Source organism: Siphateles boraxobius, unplaced genomic scaffold (genome assembly GCF_051911475.1).
Source record: "Siphateles boraxobius isolate OS27281-9 unplaced genomic scaffold, OSU_SipBor_1 24, whole genome shotgun sequence".
NCBI lineage: Eukaryota > Metazoa > Chordata > Actinopteri > Cypriniformes > Leuciscidae > Siphateles > Siphateles boraxobius.
In genome coordinates, this window is record NW_027508855.1 from 7213252 (window position 1) to 7225134 (window position 11883).

The 11883-nt window shown below is 48.2% G+C and overlaps 1 protein-coding gene across 8 annotated transcripts in view; it reads left to right on the plus strand.

The window, feature by feature from the left end:
• osbp2b (oxysterol binding protein 2b) overlaps nucleotides 1-11883 on the plus strand; it is a 94740-nt gene that overhangs the window by 79085 nt on the left and 3772 nt on the right. For all 8 annotated transcript variants that reach the window (XM_077241076.1, XM_077241078.1, XM_077241080.1 and 5 more), the window contains 4 exons: nucleotides 1220-1372; nucleotides 8595-8840; nucleotides 11352-11472; nucleotides 11764-11867. In XM_077241076.1, the coding sequence (XP_077097191.1) occupies nucleotides 1220-1372; nucleotides 8595-8840; nucleotides 11352-11472; nucleotides 11764-11867 (624 nt within the window). The remainder of the gene's footprint in view (nucleotides 1-1219; nucleotides 1373-8594; nucleotides 8841-11351; nucleotides 11473-11763; nucleotides 11868-11883) is intronic.

An 11883-nucleotide genomic window follows, 5' to 3' on the forward strand; every position in this document is an offset into this window, starting at 1 on the left:
CCAAATAGTAAGACATTCTGAAATACTAAAGCAAATGTCACCAGGGCCTGAAATTTGTTTTTCGGAAAATGGGGGTGACAAAGAAAAGTGCCTTACTAACATTCCAATAAACTATAACACGGTGACTCAATAGCCTACATTACACTCCTTTTTCATCATGAAATTGTTATTATGTGCGAAATCATATTTATATTGTTAGAAAGATAGTTACAGCAATTTGCAAGTGTACAGCTTAGTTGCTAGATTGGTCCTATCATTGCGCTATAGCCTTTACACAGCACAAGGGAGTTTGATTTGATTTTTTGAATGGAATTCATTTATTTTAACAAAAAATTTAAATGAAACTGGAAAAATTAAGTGCTATTTGATTTGTCATACTTAGAGAGAGAGAGAATTCAGGCCCTGGTAACTCAAGTTGTTATGCTTATATTTTGTAATGAAAAGTTGTTATTAAGCTAATGTTAATTAGAATCATTTTCATTATTGGCCTCAGACACTCTATTTGATGTGGAGTAGGGATTCAGTAGACTCGGGTACGTTTACACGACAACGATGTACTAAAAAGGATACGTTTTTGCCTTTTTTATGTGTGTGTGTGTATGTGTGTGTGTGTGTGTGTACAGATGACAGTGTTGTCAAAACGATCCCTGTTTACAAATGACTAAATTGCTGTATTATGCTGCCAGGCCAGTAGTTGGCGATGCCACTTTGTAAAGAAACACTACGTGCCTCTAGACCTGAAAACGTAATACGCTTGTGCATGTCGTCACCATTTTCACAAATTCTTTTGTAGTTTACATGGAGACAATAACTGTATTGTTTTCAAAAACGTGCACTTTAAAGTCCCGGTTTCAAAAGTTTGCATTTTCAGACCCCCAAAACAGATAAAAAGTTTTGTTTTTAGTTGAAAACGGTGTAATCGAGTAAACAGGTCCTCAGTGTGACTGTGAGTATTTCCTCAGGCGGCCTGTGTTCATCATGGGCTCTCACAGCTGTTGTTCGTCTCAATTAACCGACTCTTAATTAACTGATATCTGCACCTCACTTTTCTTCTCTCTGTTGTTGACTCACTTTCTGAGACAGATGGAGCATCAGTCAGTGTTTATTTTCCTCAAGGGCAATGCGGCCCTTCAAATAATGTCTTTCAGCACAAACACATTACACATTTCTGATGTTTTTTTAATACAAACACTCTTGTCTCTCTGTCTTTTTTTTTTAGTGTTCTGTGTGCAGTAATGACTTTTCAGGGAAAAAGGTGCAGCCTCACAGGAAGAGGCGGACCCAGATCCCAGAGAAGCCCAACTATTCGCTCAATCTGTGGAGCATCATGAAGAATTGCATTGGCAAAGAGCTCTCTAAGATCCCAATGCCTGTAAGTTGCATACACATACTGAATCAGTTACTTTCCTATGCGTTTATGTTTTTCAAACAATTTGACATAATTTGTGATATCACATATTGAAGAAATGTTCCTAAATGCAAGATTAGAATCAGTGCTTGCAGATAATTGAGAACAGTAAGTGTCCAGATTACATACTTTTTTGCATGAATGTTACCATTCAAAAGTTGAAAAATAAATGCTTTTATTAATATAAAGTGACAGTAAAGATTTCTAATTCAAATAAATGATGTTATTTTGAACTTTCTATTAATTAAAAATTCTGAAAAAAATGTAACACATTTTCACACACAAAAAAAAAGGTTAAGCAGCTCAACTGTTTTCAACATTGATAATAATAAGAAATGATCCTTGATTTCTGAAGAATCATGTGACACTGAAGACTGGAGTAATAGCTGCTGAAAATTCAGCTTTGCCATCGTATGAATTAAGTACATTTCAAAATATATAAAATATATAGAAATATAGAAAACCGTCATTCCCTTTCGTCCTGGGAACTCCGACGTGTCGTCGGGGGAGTTCCCTGACGAATTGGGATCACGCTAGGGAGACCAATTGCCTTCGAGTGAATTAAAACGAGCCAATGAAAATTGGCATGCAAGATTTGCATTCCGCGACCCGCCTACCAGCGCGGGTATAAAAGGCGGAAGTAAACATTGCGCAATGCTTTTAGCTTCGGAGCCGACCTATTGTGTCCTCTCTGAGTGAGTGAGCTTTAAGATTGTATTTTTCTTACTGCTACGAGTCTGCTGTTTCGGGAGGGGATCTCTCTGTGTTGGTGAGATGGCGTTTCAGCGACCGCGCGGTTCCTGTCTGCCGGCTGCGTCTATATGCTGTTAATTCAAAAGCTGTTTTCACAGCTGGTAAACGGTTGAGTGCGCACAGCGGGCTTGCAGTTTCCCCGCTGTGTTGCCGCGTTGGGTCCCTGTGTGCTTCAGCACGATAGAGAGAGTACTTTCTTCCTGAAAGAGCAACACGAGTGAAGATCGCGTCCTTTTCAGGATGACGTTTCACTCGTGTGTTTCTGGATGCGATCGTTCCCTGTCCTTATTTGACGGCCACGTTCATTGTTCCACATGCCTAATCCGTGTGTGAGACTACGTTCGTGGGTGGTTCATGTTCTCTCAGGGGTGCATGACCACGTCGGCACGTTGTTCGTCTCCCCTTTCTCGTAAAGGCTTGAGCCGCTCAGCGTGCCGTGTGCCGTCGAGCGCCGGCTGACAGCGCGGGTTGTCACGGCAACCCAGCGCGCGTCATTCGGCGCTCAAGATGCGTGGTCAAGATCAAGACTCGCGTGCCTCTATGAGGTGAGTCCCTTTGCTTATTTCCCGATCTAGTTTCTCTTCTGGTGCACCAGAGGAGGGCTACTTTGGCGAATAACATTGGTGATCTGAGGGTTTCAGTGAGCACGAACCACTCACTCCTCTAGCGCATCGCAAACATGCTGAGACTGTGTTCGTGGGTGGTTTATGCTTTCTTATGAGAGCATGACCACGTCGGCACGTTGTTCGCCTTGCCTGAAGGCTTGAGCGCCCAGCGTGCCGTGTGTCATCGAAGCGATGGCCACGTTCACTATCTTGCATGCCTGGTTGACGGCCACGATCACTGTTTCACATGCCTAATCAGTGTGTTGAGACTGCGTTCGTGGGTGGTTAATGTTCTCTCAGGAGTGCATGACCACGTCGGCGTGCTGCTCGTCTCCCCTTTCTCGTAAAGGCTTGAGCCGCTCAGCGTGCCGTGTGCCGTCGAGGCTTTCGGATGGGATTCTGGTCCTTCTCATGAGGGACCAAGCATTTCATTCGGGGCCCCAGGGAGGACAGATGTCGATCGCTACATCGGAGAGAGGGCTGTTATACTCTGAAAATGATGCTGAGTTCCTACTATAATGTCGTGTTCTCATGCTGAAGATTCAGACTTAACAGCCACACTTTCCTGGGCTGTTCTAAAGCGCCTGGATGTGTGTGAAGAATTTTGGCAGTATGGAAGCGTTTTGGTGCCAATATGGCAAACCAAACATGCCTAAATCTGCAGAAGTTTTTCCTCTCTCACTACCACTGCACGTGCGTAGTTCTAACTCGGGGTTGAGCTGTGCTTAGTGACTGACCGTGATTAGTCACAGCGCTGGCCCTCGGTTAGACGATGTCCACAGTGGTGGTCCAGAAGCACCTCAAAACCAGCCCGCTCGGAGTTTGTTTTTCCCAAGGGAAGGGAAGCAACCCTGAGAGGAGCGACCCAGAGTATGTGACGATCTGCTCTTTGGGAGTGCGTGTCATCACCACTCCTTCCCCCGGGGGAGGGCCGGGTGGAGAATTTAGTTTCTGTTCCGCCGCTGGTTATCCAGTAATCAGCGGTACCCAAAGTTTGAGCAGTCCACTTCCTCTGAGTCGTTCACGGGCCCCAGCGCTCAGATGGCAGTGAGGGCTACGGCCTTGTCACTCTCGTCTCTCGCTGGGTGAGGGGAAACCAGGACTCGATGCCCCCGGGCCTCGTCCCTCGTTTCCCCTCACGGTCGAGACTGGCAGTATAATAAGACCAGTTTCCTCCATCCGAGAGGGTCAGAATGGCAGTGCGTGCCGCCCCCGAGCTGCACCACTCCCGTTCCCCTCTCCCCAGCTTGCAGATAGCAGTGACGCAGCCTCAGCTGCGTCGCTCCGGTCTGCAGCTGGGCCCGGAGGCGCAGAGACCAGCATACGAGGAGTCAGGGCCTCGTTCCTCGTCTCTCCCCCTCCCCTCGCCACCGGGCAGTCCGCAGCAGAACGCCCACGAGCCTTCTCTGCCGTCTGCCCCTCGGTGGAAGCAGGTTGGTGTCAGGCGCACCCAGACCCCCGCTCTCGGTCGCTACAACGCCACCAGAGCCGGGTCCCTGTCTTCCACCTCGCTGCCCCTCCGCGGGTACGCCGGTGGTTCGGGTGGGTTCATTGGGACGGTATCTGGAAGCCTGGCTAGAAGCGCTTCCGGGTCCGTCCCGATGGCTCATCCGCACCATCCGGTTCGGCTATGCAATTCAGTTTGCACGCCGGCCTCCCAAGTTCAGGGGCGTCCACTTTACCCGTGTGCGGTCGGTGGACGCCCCTGTCTTGCGGAAAGAGATCGATGTCCTGCTGGCGAAGGACGCGATCGAGCCGGTCCCTCCTGCCGAGATGAGGTCCGGGTTTTACAGCCCCTACTTCATTGTACCCAAGAAAGGCGGTGGGTTACGGCCAATCCTGGACCTGCGGGTCTTGAATCGGGCCCTGCACAAACTCCCGTTCAAGATGCTCACGCAGAAGCGCATTTTCGAATGCATCCGTCCCCAGGATTGGTTTGCAGCGATCGACCTGAAGGACGCGTACTTTCACGTCTCGATTCTCCTTCGACACAGACCGTTTCTTCGGTTTGCTTTCGAGGGTCGGGCGTATCAGTACAAAGTCCTACCCTTCGGGCTGGCCCTGTCACCCCGCGTCTTCACGAAAGTCGCGGAGGCGGCCTTTGTTCCCATGAGAGAACAAGGCGTTCGCATCCTCAACTACCTCGACGACTGGCTCATTTTAGCTCACTCGCGAGATGTGTTGTGCGATCACAGGGACATAGTGCTTCGGCACCTCAGCCGGTTGGGGCTTCAGGTCAACTGGGACAAGAGCAAACTCTGCCCCTTGCAGAGGATCTCTTATCTCGGTATGGAGCTGGACTCGGTCGCCCGGACTGCGCGCCTCACGGAGGAACGCGTCCAGTCAGTGCTCACCTGCCTCAGGTCTTTTCGAGGCAGGACAGCGGTTCCACTGAAACAATTTCAGAGGCTCCTGGGGCATATGGCAGCCGCAGCCGCAGTAACGCCGCTCGGCCTGTTACATATGAGACCGCTTCAGCGCTGGCTTCACGATCGAGTCCCGAGGTGGGCGTGGCACAGCGGCACGTTCCGGGTCAAAGTGACCCCGCACTGTCGCCAAACCTTCTCCCCGTGGTCGGATCCTGCGTTTCTACGGGCCGGAGTGCCCTTAGTCCAGGTTTCCAGGCATGCTGTGGTTTTCACAGATGCCTCTGCCACCGGATGGGGGGCCACGTACAACGGGCATGCAGTTTCAGGTCTGTGGACGGGGCCTCAACTGCATTGGCATATCAACTGCCTAGAGTTGCATGCAGTACGCTTAGCCTTGCGTCGCCTCAAAGGGGTTCTCAGACACAAGCACGTACTGGTCCGTACGGACAGCACTGCGACCGTTGCGTACATCAACCATCAAGGTGGTCTACGCTCCTGTCGTATGTCGCGACTCGCCTCCCACCTCCTCCTATGGAGTCAGAAGCATCTGAGGTCGCTTCGTGCCATTCACATTCCAGGGGAGCTCAACCGTGTGGCAGACGAGCTCTCACGGCTGCCTCCCCTGCCAGGAGAATGGCGACTCCATCCCCAGTCGGTCCAGCTGATTTGGAGTGTCTTCGAAGTCGCACAGGTAGACCTGTTTGCCTCTCCGGACACGACCCATTGCCAGTGGTTTTATTCCCTGTCCGAGGGGACCCTCGGCACGGACGCCCTGGCTCACAGCTGGCCCCGGGACCTGCGCAAGTATGCGTTTCCCCCAGTGAGCCTTCTTGCACAGACTCTGTGCAAGGTCAGGGAGGACGAGCAGCAGGTCCTTCTTGTGGCGCCGTATTGGCCCACCAGGACTTGGTTCACCGAATTCATGCTCCTCGCGACAGCCCCTCCTTGGCCGATTCCTCTGAGGAAGGACCTTCTTTCTCAGAGACGGGGCACTCTATGGCACCCGCGTCCAGACCTCTGGAAACTCCATGTCTGGTCCCTGGACGGGACGCGGAGGTTCTAGGTGGTCTGCCACAGGCAGTGGTAGACACCATCACTTCCGCTAGAGCCCCCTCTACGAGGCGCCTCTATGCGTTGAAGTGGAACCTGTTCGTCGATTGGTGTTTCTCCCGTCAGGAGGACCCCCGAACTTGCCCGATCGGAGTCGTGCTTTCCTTCCTGCAAGATGGGTTGGAGCGAAGGCTGTCTCCCTCCACCCACCCTCAAAGTGTATGTCGCCGCAATAGCCGCGCATCACGATGCACTGGAAGGTAAGTCCTTGGGGAAGCACGACCTGGTCATCAGATTCCTTAAGGGTGCCAGGAGGTTAAATCCACCTCGTGTTTTGCACTCGGTACCCTCTTGGGACCGTGCTCTGGTACTTAGAGCTCTTCAAAGTCCTCCCTTTGAGCCTTTGCTGACGGTAGAGCTTAATATCCTGTCCATTAAGACAGCGCTCCTGTTGGCATTGGCCTCTTTCAAGAGGGTCGGGGATCTGCAGGCTTTTTCGGTCGACGAATCGTGCCTAGAGTTCGGGCCAGGCCTTTCTCACGTTGTGTTGAGACCCCGGCTCGGATATGTGCCCAAGGTTCCTACCACTCCCTTCGTAGACCAGGTAGTGAACCTGCAAGCGCTGCCCCAGGAGGAGGCAGACCCAGCCCTAGCTTTTCTCTGTCCTGTCCGCGCCCTGCGGGTTTATATTGACAGAACGCAAAGCTTCAGAACCTCAGATCAGCTCTTTGTCTGTTACGGAGGCCGGCAGAAGGGGAAGGCCGTCTCCAAGCAGAGGTTAGCCCACTGGTTAGTGGATGCTATCACCCGAGCATATGAGTCTCTGGGTGAGCCTTGTCCTCCCAGGTTGCGCGCTCACTCCTCTAGAGGTGCTGCCGCTTCCTGGGCTTTGGCTCAAGGCGCCTCGCTGACAGACATCTGTAGAGCTGCGGGCTGGGCGACACCGAACACGTTCGCTAGGTTCTATAGCCTTCGTGTGGAACCTGTTTCCTCCCGAGTTCTGGCTACGGCCAGTGGGTCGAGGGAATAAGTTGTGTCGGCTTGCTACGCCACTCCGCCTCGAACAGCGGATACGTGCTTTCTTGCTCCGTATGGCGCCCTACGTTGGTGAGCCTCGTGAGTTCCTCCTTCACCCCTCCGGTGCTGGGCGTGGCGGACCGCCCGGCGCCAGGTCTGCTACCTCTAGTGAGGAGTTGTTAGTAGACTGGGTGCTCCAGTGATCTCTACTGTGAACCATCATGCCACGTGCAGTTTAGCCGTGTCTTCCCCTTGACGGACTCGTTCGTCATCCCTGTTGAGTGCGCTCCCATTTCCCTTGGATTGGGACCACCTCAGGGACTGCCATATGTTTCACTACCCCATAGGGCTAGTACATATGTGTATTCCTGGTCAGTCAGGCTGGGCCTTCCGCAGCTTTCCCCCTCTCTTGGGGAACGCTTTCCCAGTGTTATCCAATGTCCACTGTGCGGGTCTTGCGGAACAGCAGTGTGGTTCCCGTGCTAGCTCCCGCAACTTATTTCAAGAAACTGCTGCAGGGTAGCTTAGCCGGGCGCTGGAAGGGGCCAGCACCATGGCGCTTTATTAGGGATCCCAATTCGTCAGGGAACTCCCCCGACGACACGTCGGAGTTCCCAGGACGAAAGGGAACGTCTCGGTTACGTATGTAACCCTCGTTCCCTGAGTACAGGGAACGGAGACGTGTCGTCCCTTCGCCATGTCGCTGTACCTTCGCGGAGGACTGGACACTGTTCGGCTCCTCAGCGAAAAGCATTGCGCAATGTTTACTTCCGCCTTTTATACCCGCGCTGGTAGGCGGGTCGCGGAATGCAAATCTTGCATGCCAATTTTCATTGGCTCGTTTTAATTCACTCGAAGGCAATTGGTCTCCCTAGCGTGATCCCAATTCGTCAGGGAACTCCCCCGACGACACGTCTCCGTTCCCTGTACTCAGGGAACGAGGGTTACATACGTAACCGAGACGTTTTAAATTCTAATAATGTCTCACAATATTACAGATTTTACTGTATTTTTGATCAAATAAATGCAGCCTTGGTGAGCATATGAAACTTCTTTTAAAAACATTTAAAAATCTCAACAGCCCCAAAATTAAACGTTTGTGTGATTTTTATTAAGCTAATATTGCCTACAACCCCATGCACTAAAGAAGAGAAGTTTTAAATTAATACATTTACAAAAAAACATACAAAGCTCAAGCCACCACAACTTTAAATATACAAATCTTTAGGGAAAGTGATTCATTTTAAAGGTATCAAATTTAGGTAGATGCAAACATGTGTCAAAGGGATCTGTAGTATTAAGACACAATTTCCTAACAGTAGCATCTCCCTTGCTTGAAGAATGTGAGTTGGGACACAGCCAAGGTCTCTTTCTGTCTCTCTCTCTGTCCAGGTGAACTTCAACGAGCCCCTGTCGATGCTGCAGCGCTTGACGGAGGATTTGGAGTACTACGAGCTGCTGGATAAGGCGGCGCGCTGTGAGAACTCTCTGGAGCAGATGTGTCTGGTCGCAGCCTTCTCTGTCTCCTCATACTCCACCACGGTGCATCGGACGGCCAAGCCCTTCAACCCGCTTCTGGGAGAGACCTACGAACTGGACCGGTTAGAAGACTTCGGCTACCGTTCCATTTGTGAGCAGGTCAGTGTTTGAGTCAGTGGGTCTGTAATATACGGGGAAAGCTATTTGTTAGCATTTACATTAATCTCAGTCGCAGTTATTTGGGTAGTACAGGACATACAGTTCAAAATGTTGGGGTTGGTAAGCTTTTTGAATGTTTTTGAAAGAAGTCTCTTATGCTCACCAAGGCTGCATTTATTTGATCAAAAATACAATGAAAACAGTAGTATTGTGAAATATTATTACAAATTTAAAATAACTGTCTATTTTAATGTAATTTAAAATATAATTTATTCCTGTGATGGCAAAGCTGAATTTTTTAGCAGCATTACTCTAGTCTTCAGTGTCACATAATCCTTAAAAGATCCTTCTGCTTATCCATTTTGAAAACAGTTGTGCTGCTTAATATTTTTGTGGAAGCCGTGATACATATTTCTTTCAGGATTCTTGATAAATTAAAATAGATTTTTTTTTTTTAAAGTCTTTACTGTTAGATTTGATTAATTTAATGCATCCCTGCTGAATAAAATTATTATTTTCTTTCAAATAGAAAAAAAACCTGGCCCCAAACTTAGTTTGAATGCTGTCTTTAGTAGATAAATGCAAAAAGCAACATCAGAGTCAATCATGATATCATGAAAATTACATTTACATTTCATTGCGTTTATTAATTTAGCTGACACTTTCATTCAGAGCAGCCTATAAATGATTAATTTAGCAATGAGAGAAGAAAAGAGGAAGCAATTTATCCTTAAGGAGCCAACAGTTTTAGTTTAGATTAGATTAGATTCAACTTTATTGTCATTTTGCAGAGTACAAGTACAAAGACAACGAAATGCAGTTTGCATCTAACCAGAAGTGCAAAAAAAAAAAGAAGCAGAAAAGTGCAATGTATTATACAAAGTATAGACAGGTGGTGTGTAAACAGGGCAAGAAATATAGTGCAGAGTAAACAGTAGTATACAGTTTGTTTACAGAAGGTAGTTTAGAGTAATATAAGTTAAATATAAATATGTGTAGGGTATTAGCAGTTTTTTTGTAAGAGAGCAATGTAATATGAGCAATCTATGAACAATACAGATATGTGCAATGTAGTAGCAGTAACAGTAGTAAGAATGATATAGATATATGAAGTGTATTTACAGAAATTTCTTAAATATGCATATAATATGCATATATTTTAATGCAATTTCTGTAAAGCTGCTTTGAGACAATGTGTATTGTGAAAAGCGCTATACAAATAAATTTGAATTGAATTGAATTGAATTGAAATATGGATATTCAGTATGAACCATATAGACAGATATGTACCGTATGTACAGCTATGTACAGTGTGGTAACAGTACCATTGTAGTGCAGAGACAGTAACATTATAAGAGTAGTAAGATTGGGGGCTTAGTTGGTTGGTTGTCACCAAGATGCAGACCTAGAGTTCAGTAGAGTGACAGCCGAAGGAAATAAGCTTCTTCTGAACCTGCTGGTTCGGGTGCGAGGAGACCTGTAACGTCAGGGGGTGGTGATGGCGCAGTGGATAAGACACATGCCTTTGGTGTGAGAGACCCGGGTTCGAATCCACTGTGAGACACCTATGTGTCCCTGAGCAAGACACTTAACCCCTAGTTGCTCCAGAGGCGTGTGACCTCTGAAATATAGCAACTGTAAGTCGCTTTGGATAAAAGCGTCAGCTAAATGAATAAATGTAAATGTATATGTCTCCCGGAGGGGAGTGAGGTGAACAGTCTGTGGTTGGTGTGAGAACAGTCTGTGGTTGGGGTGAGAACAGTCTTTGATGATGCTTGCCCCGAATGGCCTCGATGGAGGGGAGTGAGGAACCGGTGATGCGTTGGGCAGTTTTCACCACCCTCTGCTGTGCTTTTCGGTCGTAGGCAGAGCAGTTGCCTGTGACACAGTTGGTGAGGATGCTCTCGATGGTGCAGCGATAGAAGTTTACCAGGATCTGAGGAGACAGGTGGACCTTCTTTAGTCTCCTCAGAAAGAAGAGACGCCCGTGAGCCTTCTTAATCAGGGTAGAAGTGTTGAGGGTCCAAGAGAGGTCATCAGAGATGTGGACACCCAGAAACTTGAAGCTGGTGACACGCTTCACCTCAGTCCCATTTAGCTTTAGACTTCTTGAAGTCCACAATGAGCTCTTTGGTCATTTTGGTGTGAAGAGCCAGGTTGTTGTCAGTGCACCACGATGTAAGGTGCTGAACCTCCTCCCTGTAGGCCGTCTCATCGTTGTTGCTGATGAGACCAATCAACGTAGTGTCGTCTGCAAACTTGACAATGGTGTTTGAGTCATGTAAAGGAGAAACTGTGTAAGCAGTGTCACAGCATTGATTTTCAGTCACCGTCAACCATCACTGGAGATGCTTCTCATGCAAGGATTAGTGTGTGGAGAGTAATGATGGCTGTAAGAATACCAAAATCACCCATAGAAAGTCCATAAATGTCTGAATGAATAAAGAGACAGCGCCCCCTAGTGGTGTATTTTATATACAGCTGGGCTGATATTTACCTATAATCTTTTAGGTCAGTCATCATCCACCGGCAGCCGCTCATCATGTGATGTCACAGCGAGGCTGGACCCTGTGGCAGGAAATCACCATCGCTAGCAAGTTCCGTGGCAAATACCTCTCCATCATGCCTCTGGGTAAGTCTTATTTCACTATTCTTCATACAAACAAATTTACACATGTACAAAGTTCTTTCACAAAAGTAACCCAAAATTCACACACATTGTTTGTTGATTTAATTTAACGTCACACAGAGTATTAATTCTATATTTCTCTCTTATATGACTTGTATGTCATATTGTTAGAATGATGAATAATGAACTTACGGTCCAATCTGCTCTGAGTTGTATCCTTGTCAGGATCCTAGTCATCCTTATTTGGATTAGCAGACACACACACATATATTGACTTTGTCTCTGTCTAATCAGGTGCGATCCACCTGCACTTTCATGCGAGTGGAAACCACTACGTGTGGCGTAAAGTCACCTCGACCGTCCACAACATCATCGTGGGCAAACTGTGGATTGATCAGGTTGAACTTCTGACAT